Source organism: Neltuma alba, unplaced genomic scaffold, assembly GCF_004799145.2.
Source record: "Neltuma alba isolate B1F8T4 unplaced genomic scaffold, ASM479914v2 tig00011288_pilon, whole genome shotgun sequence".
Lineage (NCBI taxonomy): Eukaryota > Viridiplantae > Streptophyta > Magnoliopsida > Fabales > Fabaceae > Neltuma > Neltuma alba.
This window is the reverse complement of record NW_021635997.1, coordinates 1-13,523: the sequence shown is the minus strand read 5'-3', so window position 1 is coordinate 13,523 and position 13,523 is coordinate 1. Positions and strand designations below refer to the sequence as shown.

The window sequence follows — 13,523 nt, the reverse complement described above, 5'->3', positions numbered from 1 at the left end:
TTATGTTTACTGATATATTATTTTTAATTAAATTTAACAAATTTTTTCCTGCACAATTCGATTATTTTTTTTTATAAATAGAATTGAAAGAGTAATTAATATTAACTGAAAATGATAAAATTACATGATGAATTAATAAAATTATGTCTATATTAACATAATATGAGTAGGTGTTAATTCAATGGCTAATTGCGTGGTGGCAACATCACCTGCCACTTACTATATTTGAATGAGATTTTAAATTTGAGCTATATTTGTGTGCATGCGTTTATTTTGAAAAACATAACATGAGTAGGTAATTCATGCCCATGCACAGTGATCTTATACTCTGTAGTCTGTGGTCTCGTCCCCCTTCTCTCACTCCCTTTTATTTTGGGCTAAAAGCCCAGAGTGGGAACAAAAGGCATTAGGCTACATTTTTTATTACTCAACAACGTTAACTTGACAAGTTTGACGAAGTAGAATACAGTGCTTACAAGGCTGATTAATCTGAAATGAAAACCAAAGTGAGGAGGGAAAGAGAATCTAACAAAAGAAAGACTCTTGATCTTTCTCTTGGGTACAAGGACAAATAGATAGTTCACTACTAGAAAACTTTCACCACTTAACCTACTACCACTTGTTAAGAAGAATCGTTTGCTTGCACGCCTGATTAACCTAGAGATGAAAACCAAGGCACGAATTATGAATCGAACAAATTAAAAGAGACAATCTTGAGACCTGTCTCTCACAATGACCATACTCTTAATTTTTGCCTCCGAGAACACCCTTGAGCTTCTTCACCTGCGCAGCATCAAGGAAAGTGGTTGCTGTTATCAATGGAGTGGGGAAATCACTCTTGAACAATGCGAAATCAAGAATTTGCAGCCCAGGATTTGCACTACTGAATGTCACGATAGCCAGGGCCTTAGAGTCGCCAGCGTCGATCTGGAAGTGAAGCAAGCCTTGTGGAAACACCATAGCATCACCCTTGTTGAGATTTCTGAGGAACACTGTGTTATCAGAAGCAATGAAGCCTGCACAAATTGAACCTTCCACAACATAAAGTGCTTCTGAGGCTCCGGGATGGGTGTGAAGTGGTATAACCCCACCTTTTTCTATGTCCAAACGACCCAAGGAAATTCCAAGGCCATTGAGGCCTGGAAATTGAGCATCAAAAGCCGGTGTCACTGCAGCTTTTATAATGTTTGAGGTGTTACCTGGAACGCCAAGGCCATGGAATACAAAGTCATCCACAGTGACTTTTGAGGGCTTCTTGCAAGAATACCCAGAAGGATTGTTGGGAGCAGCATAATCTGCAACACAAAAGTCTAGCACAGAAGCTTGAGAGGAGGAGGAGAGGAGGCAAAAGACGAAGATAATGGGGAGAATCATCTTTATTTTAGCTGGATATGTTTCTTTCCCCTATTTTTCTGTATGTGATAAAGGGTTGGATGATACTATATAAGAAGGGACTGCGAGTGAATTTCTTTAACCATTGCTTTTTGAGTTACTGTGGTATGGGTGAGATTTTTCTGATATAGGCACGCATGGAAACGACAGATTTTGCATTGGGAAGCCCGTGAATGTCAACTTTGGAAGTATCCTCTGACAACAAGAAGAGGCCTCTTTTTCTTTGAAATCATTGGGATAGGAATCTTCTCCGCTATGTTCTACTGCCAACAGTTGGACCTCCTTTAATTTGTCTGCAATAAATAATTGATTGCACTACTGTACATGTGTAGTCAATTGAATTCCATTTAATCCTTCCGTTTAAAGCATGTCTTTAAATTTTCTAATAGCAATATATAAAGTTCAGAATGATGCGGTTTATACATGTTTATCTGATATCCTTCTCTTCATTCGTTCCCATATCAAGAACTTTTTGCCATAGGTGAGAGTTAAAATTGGGGTATTTTCAGAATAAAAGAAGACAATTGGCAGGCTGTGAAGAGATCGCGAATCAAATTAAAATTAAAACAGTTGAAGTCAATCCAGATCCTATTTTTTCCTTCAAAAGTGTCCTGCAGCCACAGCTTACTGTGGTAACTTTTGGCCATTGGAATTTCTCAGTTTTCACTTTAGCATTAACTTGACGGTCATTGAAGTATCTATAATCGTGCAAAACTAGGAAACATACAGAAACAATGTATACTGGTAAGACTGTAAGATGGTCTGAAGTTGAATCTGCCCTCAATCTGTCTTCATCAATTTCTTCTAAAGGTTTTTCATTTTTCAGTCATAGAATGGTATGACATTTTCTTACGGATAAATTAAAAAGTGATCCTTAGACAATGCAAAATGAGATTATTTCTATTAATGTGTCTTTTAAATTGTAGTTTAATATGTTCGTCATAAGTTTCGGATGAGGGAAATATTTAACCCACAAGAATTGTGCCCTTTAAACTATAGATTTGAAACGCAAGATTTCATTTAATTTTGAAACTTCTAATAATGGCTTGTTCCTTTTTATTGAGGCTGATGGTGGGTTGAACATTAGTTTTAATCTGTTCATGTTGCGGATTAAGTCATCTTAAAACATAAAATTCATTCATAAAGCCGAGAGTTCATACTCTCACAACATTTGAGCATACATTGATTGAAAATGAGTTAAAGATAGAGAAGATAACGTCCCATTTCAGACACATTAACATAAAGACCATACATTTTGTTCATCTCTTGCGGCACAATTTTCTGAAGTTAGAAATCACCTGACTCATACAAATACTCGACAACTAGAAACAATAAACAAAAACAATGTCAGACTACTACTATTTCTTAACCTTGGTACCAACACACTGCTCAACAAGAATCCCATTAATACAAACACGACCAACTTAAAACGAAAACCAAGGTGTGAAATGAATCAAACATAAGAGACACTCTTTGAGGCCAATCTCTTTACAAGGACAACAATCTCTCAGTACTTCTAATTTTTGCCTCCAAGAACACCCTTGAGCTTCTTCACCTGAGCGACATCAAGGAAAGTGGTGAGTGCAATCAATGGGGTAGGCAAATCACTCTTGAACAACGCGAAATCAAGGATCTGGAGGCCTGGATTTGCACTACTGAAGGTCACAAGAGCCTGGGCCGACGTCCCACCAGCATTGATCTGGAAATGAAGTAAACCTTGTGGAAACACCATAGTGTCTCCCGTCTTGAGAGTTTTGAGGTATACAGTGTTATCAGATGAGACAAAACCAGCAGTGATTGAACCTTGAAGTACAACAAGTGCTTCTGAGGCTCCAGGATGGGTGTGAAGTGGTATAACCCCACCTTTTTCTATGTCCAAACGACCCAAGGAAATTCCAAGGCCATTGAGGCCTGGAAATTGAGCATCAAAAGCGGGTGTCACTGCAGCTTTTATAATGTTTGAGGTGTTACCTGCAACGCCTAGTCCATGGAACACAAAGTCATTGACAGTCACCTTTGAAGGCTTCTTGCAAGAATATCCTGCAGGACTGTTGGGACCTGCATAATCTGCAACACAAAAATCTAGAACAGAAGCTTGGGAGGTGGAGGAGAGGAGGCAAAAGATGAAGATGATGGGGAGAATCATTTTCACTAGTCTGCTGAATTTCTTTTCTTTGGCGGTTATCTGGTAAAGAGTTTGGGAGATGAAATATAAGAAGGGAGGGGCATGTAAATGTGTATTCTTTTACCATTATTATTGAGTTACTATGACAGATAAGATTTTTCTTATGTCTGAATGGGAAACGACAGAATTTGAGCTGTACGTTATTCACGCGAATGTCAAGTTTGGAAGTTTTCTACACAACACCAACGAGAAGCCTCTTTTTGCTCTGAATCACAATGGCAGGAATCTGCTCCAGTATGTTCTACTGCCAAAGATGTTTTGCTTCAAGTGTCGAACACTCTTTGATTGGGAATGCAAAACTTAGTAGTGCAGATTTAGTATACAAGTAGAGAATTGGAAATGAGAAGATAGAACAGTGTAGGTTGTGTTACATAATCATATATGAAAATGAAGTATTTGCGTCTGATGCTCATCATTGCTCCTCTACCTGTCAATATAATTTCTTGAAATTACATAAAGTTTACTTTCTTTGAGTTTGTGCTTTCTGAACTCAACTTTAAGAATTGACCAAATTAAACTGATTAAATCAAAACATGGACGCTTCTAATTAATTATGGTTTTTGTGTAACTGACGTAACGCTTCTGCTAACAAGGATGCATTTCAGTCCAACCCTTGTTATCCTTATAAGTCGCATCAGATGGGAAATTATTCAAGCTAGCCATATATATTAATGATAAATAAATAGAAATAGAAGCAAATATTTTTAAAACTATGGAATGTGGGCAATAAAAAAGCTGACTAATTATTTTATCATAAATATACTTCCACTCTTTGATGCACCGATGCACTGATCTCTCACGTTTATTTGCAAGTTTCCTTGGTAGTTTTTATTCCACTGCCCTATGGACTACACATGCGCAGTTCCTTAAATGTCTGTCCTATTGTATAACTAATAGAAATATAACATTTCAACCCTTGTCTAGCGTCATTCTTGAAGGTGAATGGAGGATTAATACTCACAAAAATCAAAGGGATAGTATATAACCATAACATTCCGGAGTAACAATGAAATGGAAAAGCCTACATTGTTTTTGTAGCTAGTGTCTCATCCTTTGTGCTGTTACAGGAATCAAAATCATATATGTAAATTCCATACAAAACTCAAGAAGGGTAGGAAAGGTAAAACAGGTGGTCCACAAGTGCACAAGACAAGAGAATGTGATGAAGGCATAAGAAGACGTTTTGAGACAGCTAGAAGAAGGACCCTCTGCAAGTCAGACACATAATCCAAGGACATACATACTTGTGATTATCTCAATTCCCTGTCTTTCAGGGAACTTAGGTTTTCACTGAAGGTAGAAAAATGCCAGCTTTTTGCTGTCCCTTCAACATGAAAATCTCTCCGAGCCTTTCTCTTTGAAATTGGTGCACAGAAATTCTACTGAATGCTCACATCCATCAAAGGATAAGGTTTTGTTCAGCAAAACCAGCAGAAACCAGTCATTTCCATAGCAGCGTGAAGAAAGGGTCTCAATGAAGTCACCATCATTGTCATGTGGTCGTGACGAAGAGATATGGGTTGTCGGTTGCGAAATCTGTCAGCTTTTAGATATTATTGAACTTAAAATTGATGTTTGAAGAAAAAGGTGCAGATTGTGATTGAGATGCATTGAGCGGCCGGCCAGCATATTACGTACGAGAGATGGGTCAAGTCTATGGGGTGTTTCTTTTTGCTAGATTCATTTCCCACCTTATATTTCATTTCCATCAGATTGATAAGTTTTGCAAGGATGTGATTCTTCTTTCAGAAGCAAGTAGCTAGAAAATAACATAACATTTTATTATGAGATACAAGTGGAGACAATTATCGAAGATTAAGAGTGTGAAAGCACATGAATATCCGTGATTCAAACATTGAGTTCAGAGGACCTAATATTATCAAGTTAATTTTGATTTTAAGTGTAAGATCTATTTTCATATTATGAATTTTTTTAAATTATCCATATTAATCTTCCCTCAACTATAATCAAGTAGGAGAGAAATGAAGGATATTAAAAAAAGATAATTATAATATTTAAAAAAAACATGTCATATTTCTTATAATTAACTAATTTTTTCAATCTAATCAAATTAGTTAAATAGATTTGACATAAAGGATTAGAAGAGCCTTGTTTGAAATCATTCACAAGATATCAGTTTTATACACACACACAACTAAAAGTAGGATGTAAACTTGGCTAGTGTTCAATACTGCTCATCTTGGTGATAAACAGCACTCTCAGTGTGGGCTCTGCTGATTATGAGAAATTGAAGTAACTATTATTAGTTACAAATATTCTTTGAAATAATTTATTGGGTCAATATGTCTCATTTTGGTTTTAGTTCTCAAATTTCAAACCATATGTTTTGGTCTCTCAAAAAGTAAAATGATCCAAGTCATTATTAGATAATAGAAACTAATGTTTTAAATAAAAAAAAACTTAAGGAATCAAAACTTATAGTTTAAAACTTGAAAGACCAAAATCAAAATAAAGATAAATTTAAAGTACGGAAGTTTGTGTTAGCCCCAATTTATTTGTACTTTTGAGTTGTCCTGGTACTGCTGGTAGCAGTCGTCATTTATAGAAGCCAGAAGAAATATGTAAACAGTAATCATATAGTAATCCTCTTGAAATATGCCTCTAGATTATTCTAGAATCCTCCACATATAGGGTCATCTCGCATCCTTTGCGTGGCATCAAATTTCACATTACAAGGCCCTGAGTTCAGAAGTGCAATAATAAGAATACATAATGCTATGAATATTGTATTTATAAAACTACATTATGTCCAAACTGAGATGAAGATTTTTGGAGCATCATCTGGTGCCGACGAAACACTGATTCTGCACTTTGGAAGGAAAAGAAAAATTAGAAGTTCTATATATATGTCCATTCCATCCTATATGCTGAGAGCTTTCAACCCTAACAGAGCCGGTCTTATAGGCAATAACAATTATGTTGTAGTCTGTAGAGCCAAGGAATTGATGACAAAGACGATCGAAGAGAATTCAATTCATTCATCAATTCACATAAAATTAAATCTGCATAATCATGTTTGTTTTTCTCTTGGAAACAATTTTTTGGACTTAGTTATGACAATATTCATGGATTTAGTTTCTTTTCATTCACTAGAAATTAATTCATGAAGGATGACTTGGTAATCATGTCAAATTATATTAATGATGACTTGGTAATTTAAGCTATGCCAGCGAAAGCCATCCATCATTTTAACAAATATATGACATTGTGGGGGTTTTTTTTTTTTTTTTTTTTTGCGCTTTAATAGTACCGTGTGTTACATAAATGAGGTTTTAAGTTTTAACAATTCATATTCAAAGAAAAATTAACGAATGACCTTTTGAGTGTGAGCCAATAATTGAAATCAAGTGGAATTCATGATTCAATTATTAAGGATGATGGTATTTATAATTTTTGTCAAAATTAACAATTGAAAACATGAAAATGACTTCTTATATATATTGATGTTAAATTTTCAAATTCAAAAACAACTAATATTGGCTGACAAATAATATCGGGTCACCGAAGTATTGTTCCTCTATTTCAAGTTTACGTAGGATTAATTTCCTTTATGATGATTGATTCATTTCTTTTTGCTTGGAAACGGGGAATCCTCCTAATTATTAGTATTTTTTGGTCATTTATTATTATTTTTAATTAGAAGCTGAATACATTATGCTATTAAGAAAGCTTTATCTGTGTGTGTGTGTGTGTGTGTGTGTAAATCAAGTCAAGTTAGAGTATTGTCGCGGTGAATATGTGATATTTTCTCACTTGCGAAGTTTAATGAAAATTTTAGATTTCATCCATCAATACTAAATCCATTTCTATTCATATAAAACTATAAAGTGTTTTGACAATCTATTGGGGAAAAAAATAATTCTGATTTTTATTCATTCGTCAAATGTTGATCTGCAAGATCCGTTTTTCTCTTTCACAAGATATTGACCTACTTTTAAAGTTATTCAATGACAATTTCTCATTTATGATGATGGATCCCTTTTGAAAAAAGTGATTGTTCTCAATGTATATTTATATGTGTGTGTGTGTGTATTCAAACTAGAATTTCTTTCCTCATAATGCACAAGATAAATAATAACTTAAATTTTTTTAAAATTGATTTTTCTAACATTCAAACTCACTTAAAATATGCAGAAAAAAAATGAAATTTTAAAGAAAGGAAGCAATATAAAAGATCCAATGAAATGTTTATTGAAATTTGAAAAAAAAAAACCAATAGAAAGTCAACATATGTATATGTGTGTGTACATATATATAGCTCACGAGGAGACAGTATTATTTTTAACTTGTAATTTTATATATTGATGTTGATGATTGATTTCAATTAAGCATCTAGTTAGGATTCAACCCATGATAGTGTGTATGGAAAAGGTTTTGTGACAAACACTAAAACTCCTTCAAAAAGTTTACGGTATGAAGAGATTAGTCACTATTGGCAGTGGATACCCTAGGTTCAACTAAAATAAAGTATCATGCCCTGATTAATTGAGTAAACCTAATTTGATAATGGCCCAAACTGACCAAAATTAAAGATAAATAACCGTTAGTGCTTTATTGTTTCGGTCCCTTGATTTATTGCCTTTTCAGCTTCCTTCCACTGTTTTATATAGCCAGAGATCCTCAAAGATACTATGGCGAAAAATATCATGAATTAATGTTGAAATTAAATGTCAAGATGATTCTTTTCTTTGGCCTAAAAATGTCAAGATGATTAAGTCACTATAATTTAGATCCTTTAAACGGAAAAAAAGTAAAACCGTAATGATAAAATTGAAAAGAGTATAAAGAATTAATTGTAATTTTTAAAATATATAACAAAATTAATAAAAGTCTAGAAACTATCATCAAAGTAAATGTATATTCTTTCTAACACCTGAATTCTTGTCACAGAACCATTTTCATTCCAGATTTCCTTTATCAATTATTGTCCAAGGAAAATGTTTTAATGGCACATTAATTTTATTTACATATTTTTTTTTTTTTTAAAGAACATGAGACATAAAAGAGCATGGTGTGTGTATATGTAGAGCCTATTAATATTAATTAAATTAGAAGGTCTGATCCATTCAATGCATAATCAACTTCTTTTGGCCTCAAAGTGTATTTAATTATGAATCTGTATCATTCATTAGGCCATATCATCTCACAATAAAGATCAAGCAATCAATGGTTAACAAATTTCAACGCCTCTACGTATTATATATGCAAGCTAACCAAACACTTTTAGAATCACTCTTCAATACAGATATCAAGCAAACAAACATGATTGCTCTCGTTTCCTTCGTCCTGTTCCTCATTTCTTCCCCCTCTTTCCAAGCTTCTGCATTAGATTTCTGTGTTGCAGATAAAGCAGGTCCGATTGGTCCCAATGGATTCTCATGCAAAGATCCCAAGAAAGTCACTGTGGATGACTTTGTTTTCTCTGGCTTACATGTTCCAGCCAACAGCACAAATATGTTCAAGTTTGGGTTCAAACCTGTGTTCGATGCTCAGCTTCCTGGACTGAATACTCTTGGATTCGCCATGGCTCGTGCAGATTTTGAGAAAGGTTCTGCAGTTCCCATCCATTCACATCCTGGGGTTTCAGAAATCACTTTTCTTTTGGAAGGGAAAGTGAGATTTGGATTCATTTCATCAGACAACACTGTGTATCAAAAATCTCTCGTCAAAGGAGATGTTTTCGTTGTTCCTCCTGGTTTACTGCACTTTGCCTTTAACGAAGGTGCGTAATTAGTAATTAACACAGAGTTATTTTTATGCCATTATCACATCTTCCTTGATATATTCGTATTAATGCTTAAATATTTTAGTGTTAATTATGATCATGATTTCGTTTAATTTTCAGGTGACACTTCAGGAACAGCAATTGTAGGGTTTAGCAGTTCAAGCCCTCCAGTCCAAGTTTTGGATCTCGCACTGTTCCAAAGCAATTTGGCCAGTCCAGTGATAGCATCCACCACTTTGATTAATCTTGAAGAAGTGAAGAGACTTAAGGGTGTTTTCAAAGGCTCCGGATAAAATATGAGAAAATTGTTGTTGAAACAGCAAAGCAAAAAGAGATGTCTTTTTTTTTAAAAAAAATAATTATAATGTGTTGTCGTTGTAATAATAATTTCCTCAAAACATATTTGGGAATGCAATTAAAGGAGAAAAATTGATTCGAGTAAGAAAAAAAAATTTGGTTACTTATCGAGTGAATTAATTTTTTTGTAAGCATAACAAAACAATTTTTATTAATTTAAATTCATGTAAAAGTGTTTAAAAAAATAATTTGCCCTTAAAACTTAAAATTGCTTACTCCAACAATCATAGTTTCCCTTAAGCAATAACGCAATTAATAGTAAAATTGAGAGAAAAAGACCAATTATATTAATGTAAGTAAAAATGCACTTGCATCGATGAACATTTTATGTTTAGTTAATTATTTCCATTGTTCAGCAGAAATTAAACTGACCATCTTTCAAAGTTCAATAGTCACACCGTGGTCAAACCAATTTTAATTAAATTAATATAATTTTAAAAAAAATGTATATAAAATTAAAATTATTTTGGACAATATTTGTTCATATATCATTATCATACGTATTAAATTTATACTCAATCACATATCCATTATTTATTACAAAACACTAAGATCATTAAATGCACCGGATTAATTGTCCAATAATCAAATTGGCGTAAGCTTCCACAATTGATGGCAGACACCAATAAATCATCAAATATATAACACTAAAGCAACACAACTAAAATAAACCAGATCGAACATATGACCGATTTTCCATCTAGCTATAGTCCGGTCTGAGTCTGACGATATAGTTAACATGCTAATAATGGCCACCTCACAATCGCTGTGAAACATCAATTTTCTTCCATCCCATTATGGTGTTAATTAATTGCAGGCTCAAAATAATTGTCTTCCTTTAAACAATTATATTACTGGGACGACAGTGCTCAATCTCTGTCCAGACCCCATTTATACGTTCCATTGCATCTTCCTTAATTCGGAGTTTCGTAGGAATTGAGTCCCTTGCATCCGTACCAATTAGTCTCAAATTGTATCGGGCCTTACGATCTGCTATTCCCCCTATTAACACTACTGGAATATGTCCCACGGAGCGCATCCAAAAATTGTTTTTTATGATGGCTTTAAATTAAAGTGGTTTAATTTTTGTGCTCACATATAATAATTAAAGGTATGTTGACAGACTTAATGCGACCTTCATAACCATGTGAAGAACACACACACACACACACACACACATATAGTTTATATTGAAGGTTAAAAGATAAACACATTTTCTGCATTTTAAAATGTTGCAAAATATGACCAGTCACAAGATAATTATAGTCACCATTAATTAGATATAGTTGATTGGTCAAAGCCATGTATCTAGATAAATAACCCTAATTAATTTTTTGTCTTTTTAATATTTTTGGTATATATAATGGATATATAAAACAGCATGAGTTGACTCCGACCAAGTAGAGACCAGCTTATGGCTATGGATAAACCTCATGCAGATATGATAAGTGAAAATATGAAATACAGGCCATAGTTTCTATGAATCTAAAACGGTTTGCTAATTTTGTATGTAATCATTTGAGCAAGTGGGGAAAATGCATTAGATTGATGATAGACTTCATGTGATGACTATATATACGACTATAGATTTGATGTGTAATCTTCATAATAATAAGATAAGAACATAGTCAAAGGTTTCAAGATAAACATAATCTACATGGAGCTAAGAATAAGAGGATTATAGTCACCATTAGTTAGATATGGTTGTTTTCTAGTATTCTTTACATATTAGCTCCTATATTTAAGATCGGAAAAAGTAGAAATATTCTCGGTAGTTATGTGAACGAATAGTTTTTTACTTAAATAAATATATTAATTGGATTCATGAATGTGAGAAAATAGTAAAACATTATCTCTTTGATAAGTTGAGCCATGCATTGAGGATATAAATAGGGATATATCCCTCCATCTCTCTTCACTGTGACTTATTCCCTCGATCTTCTACCAAATATTGTAGCTTAATCTGACTAAGAAAGAAAAGATTAAGGTACTATCTTATTTCCCCCTCCTTTGTTTGCAGAAGTCAAAATCTAGTATAGCTTAATATGTGTGTGTGTGTGTGTGTCCTATTTTATTTAATGTTACTGTCTCACGAGCGCGACATAGCTAGTAAGAACTCTTGTCTCTTATTAGACAAATACTTCAAGAGTTCAGTTATCAACTCTTAAAATGGTCAACACTCTATTCTATTCCTGTTCTGAGAGTCAAAACAAAAACTTCAATAGATAATTATTTTGCCACATCTTTATTTAATTATCATACTTTACATATAAATCGAGCACTATATAAAAATGATGTTCTGTGCTATGTCCTTATACTTTATATACCAGACACTACTTTGGCAGACTTACAAGACTGTTTCCTGTTTTCCTTTTCTTTTTTTCAGGGTTTTTGGGCAGAAATGATGAGACTTGTTCAAATCGCCATAGCCCTGTGTGCATTAGCAGCAACAGCAGAAGCAGTCGCTCCTATAGGCGTTAACTATGGAAGACTAGGAGACAACCTGCCACCTCCGGCCGAGGTTGTTCAAATGTTCCAGCAAAACGGCATCACCAAGATGAGATTATTCGACCCTGACGTTAATGTTCTTAACGCCCTTAGAAACAGCAAAATTGGTGTCGCCCTTGGCGTGCGAAACCAGGATCTGCAGCTCATGTCTACCAATATGGACGCCGTCAAAGGCTGGTTCGCCGCCAACATCGAACCCTTCCTCAACGACGTCGCCTTCGAGTTCATCGTCGTCGGAAACGAGCTGGTTCCAGGGGAATTAGCCAACTTCATACTTCCCGTTATGCAGAACTTCCAAGCCGTACTCGATGGTCGGAAGTTAGACAACATTTCTGTGACAACCTGCGTGGCTACCTCAGTTTTTGGAAATTCATATCCTCCTTCAGCATCTGTCTTCGCAGACAATTCCAGAGAAGTCATGATAAAGATTCTGGGATTCCTCGCATACACTCAAAATCCTCTTCTCATCAATCTGTATCCCTATTTCGCATATGCTTCTGATCCTGTAAATGTACGCTTGGACTATGCTCAGTTCACAGCTCCAGGCGTTGTGGTTCAGGACGGACCTTTAGGATATCAGAATATGCTTGACGCCATGATTGATGCATTTTTCTGGGCAATGGAGAAAGTGGGAGTGAATAATGTGGGCCTGGTGGTGTCTGAAACTGGTTGGCCTTCTGCTGGAAATGGCTAATTTTACCAGTCCAACGTTGGCTTCGACTTATAATAAGAACTTCGCGAAGCGAATCACTACAAAGAATGGAACACCAAGAAAACCTGACGCTGTGATTCCAGGTTTCATTTTTGCAATGTTCAATGAGAATCAAAAGCCTGCTGGTGTGGAGCAAAACTTTGGGCTCTTCTTGCCAACTACTAAGCAACCTAACCTGTTTATCCAGTTTTCCTCTTTAAATTCATTCAAAAGTGCTTGCTGAAGCAAGCATGATGCTTATGAGTGTAATTTATATATGAATAAAAATATAAGTATCTAGAGCCATATATATACTGATGACGACGCCGACGATAACGTTCAAAACATTAGATTATGATGATTTTAGGGACCCAAAAAATATTATAACTTCACGAAACATTTATCAGGTTTCAGGTCATATTTTAATTTCAATGGTGCGTATTTAATCATTAATTTTATCAGATTTAAATATTACTCCTCCGTTCCTATTATAAGAGACATTTGATGCTTATAGCATGTTCCTATATATAAGAGACACTTAAAAGTTGTCTCTACTTTTTTGTGTGATTTTTATTTTACCCATATTTATTGTCTCCAATTCACACTCTCTCTCCCTCCACTTCTCTTTCTTTCAATAATTTAAT

At 34.5% G+C, this 13,523-nt stretch overlaps 3 protein-coding genes and 1 pseudogene across 4 annotated transcripts; 2 read left to right on the top strand and 2 right to left on the bottom strand.

Annotated features, from left to right (window-relative positions):
* Positions 1 to 391: 391 nt before the first annotated feature.
* On the bottom strand, positions 392 to 1,414 carry LOC114711296 (auxin-binding protein ABP19a-like). Its single transcript, XM_028895671.1, has one exon. It carries the CDS (start codon positions 1,372 to 1,374, stop codon positions 745 to 747), a length of 630 nt encoding a protein of 209 aa, XP_028751504.1. The 5' UTR covers positions 1,375 to 1,414; the 3' UTR covers positions 392 to 744.
* A 1,135-nt stretch (positions 1,415 to 2,549) lies between these two features.
* LOC114711295 (auxin-binding protein ABP19a-like) lies at positions 2,550 to 3,631 on the bottom strand. 2 transcript variants are annotated; one of them, XM_028895670.1, is made up of 2 exons: positions 3,082 to 3,631; positions 2,550 to 2,947 (listed from the first exon to the last, which is right to left on the bottom strand). In XM_028895670.1, the coding sequence occupies exons 1-2, from the start codon at positions 3,536 to 3,538 to the stop codon at positions 2,817 to 2,819; spliced, it is 588 nt and encodes a 195-aa protein (XP_028751503.1). In that variant the 5' UTR covers positions 3,539 to 3,631; the 3' UTR covers positions 2,550 to 2,816. The 2 variants fall into 2 exon arrangements, with proteins under 2 accessions (XP_028751503.1, XP_028751502.1); XM_028895669.1 differs by having other exon boundaries at positions 2,550 to 3,627.
* A 5,229-nt stretch (positions 3,632 to 8,860) lies between these two features.
* LOC114711294 (auxin-binding protein ABP19b-like) lies at positions 8,861 to 9,616 on the top strand. Its single transcript, XM_028895668.1, has 2 exons — positions 8,861 to 9,320; positions 9,444 to 9,616. Exons 1-2 carry the CDS (start codon positions 8,861 to 8,863, stop codon positions 9,614 to 9,616), a joined length of 633 nt encoding a protein of 210 aa, XP_028751501.1.
* Positions 9,617 to 12,081: 2,465 nt separating this feature from the next.
* Positions 12,082 to 13,123, top strand: LOC114711293 (probable glucan endo-1,3-beta-glucosidase BG4; annotated as a pseudogene).
* The last annotated feature ends 400 nt before the right edge of the window (positions 13,124 to 13,523 follow it).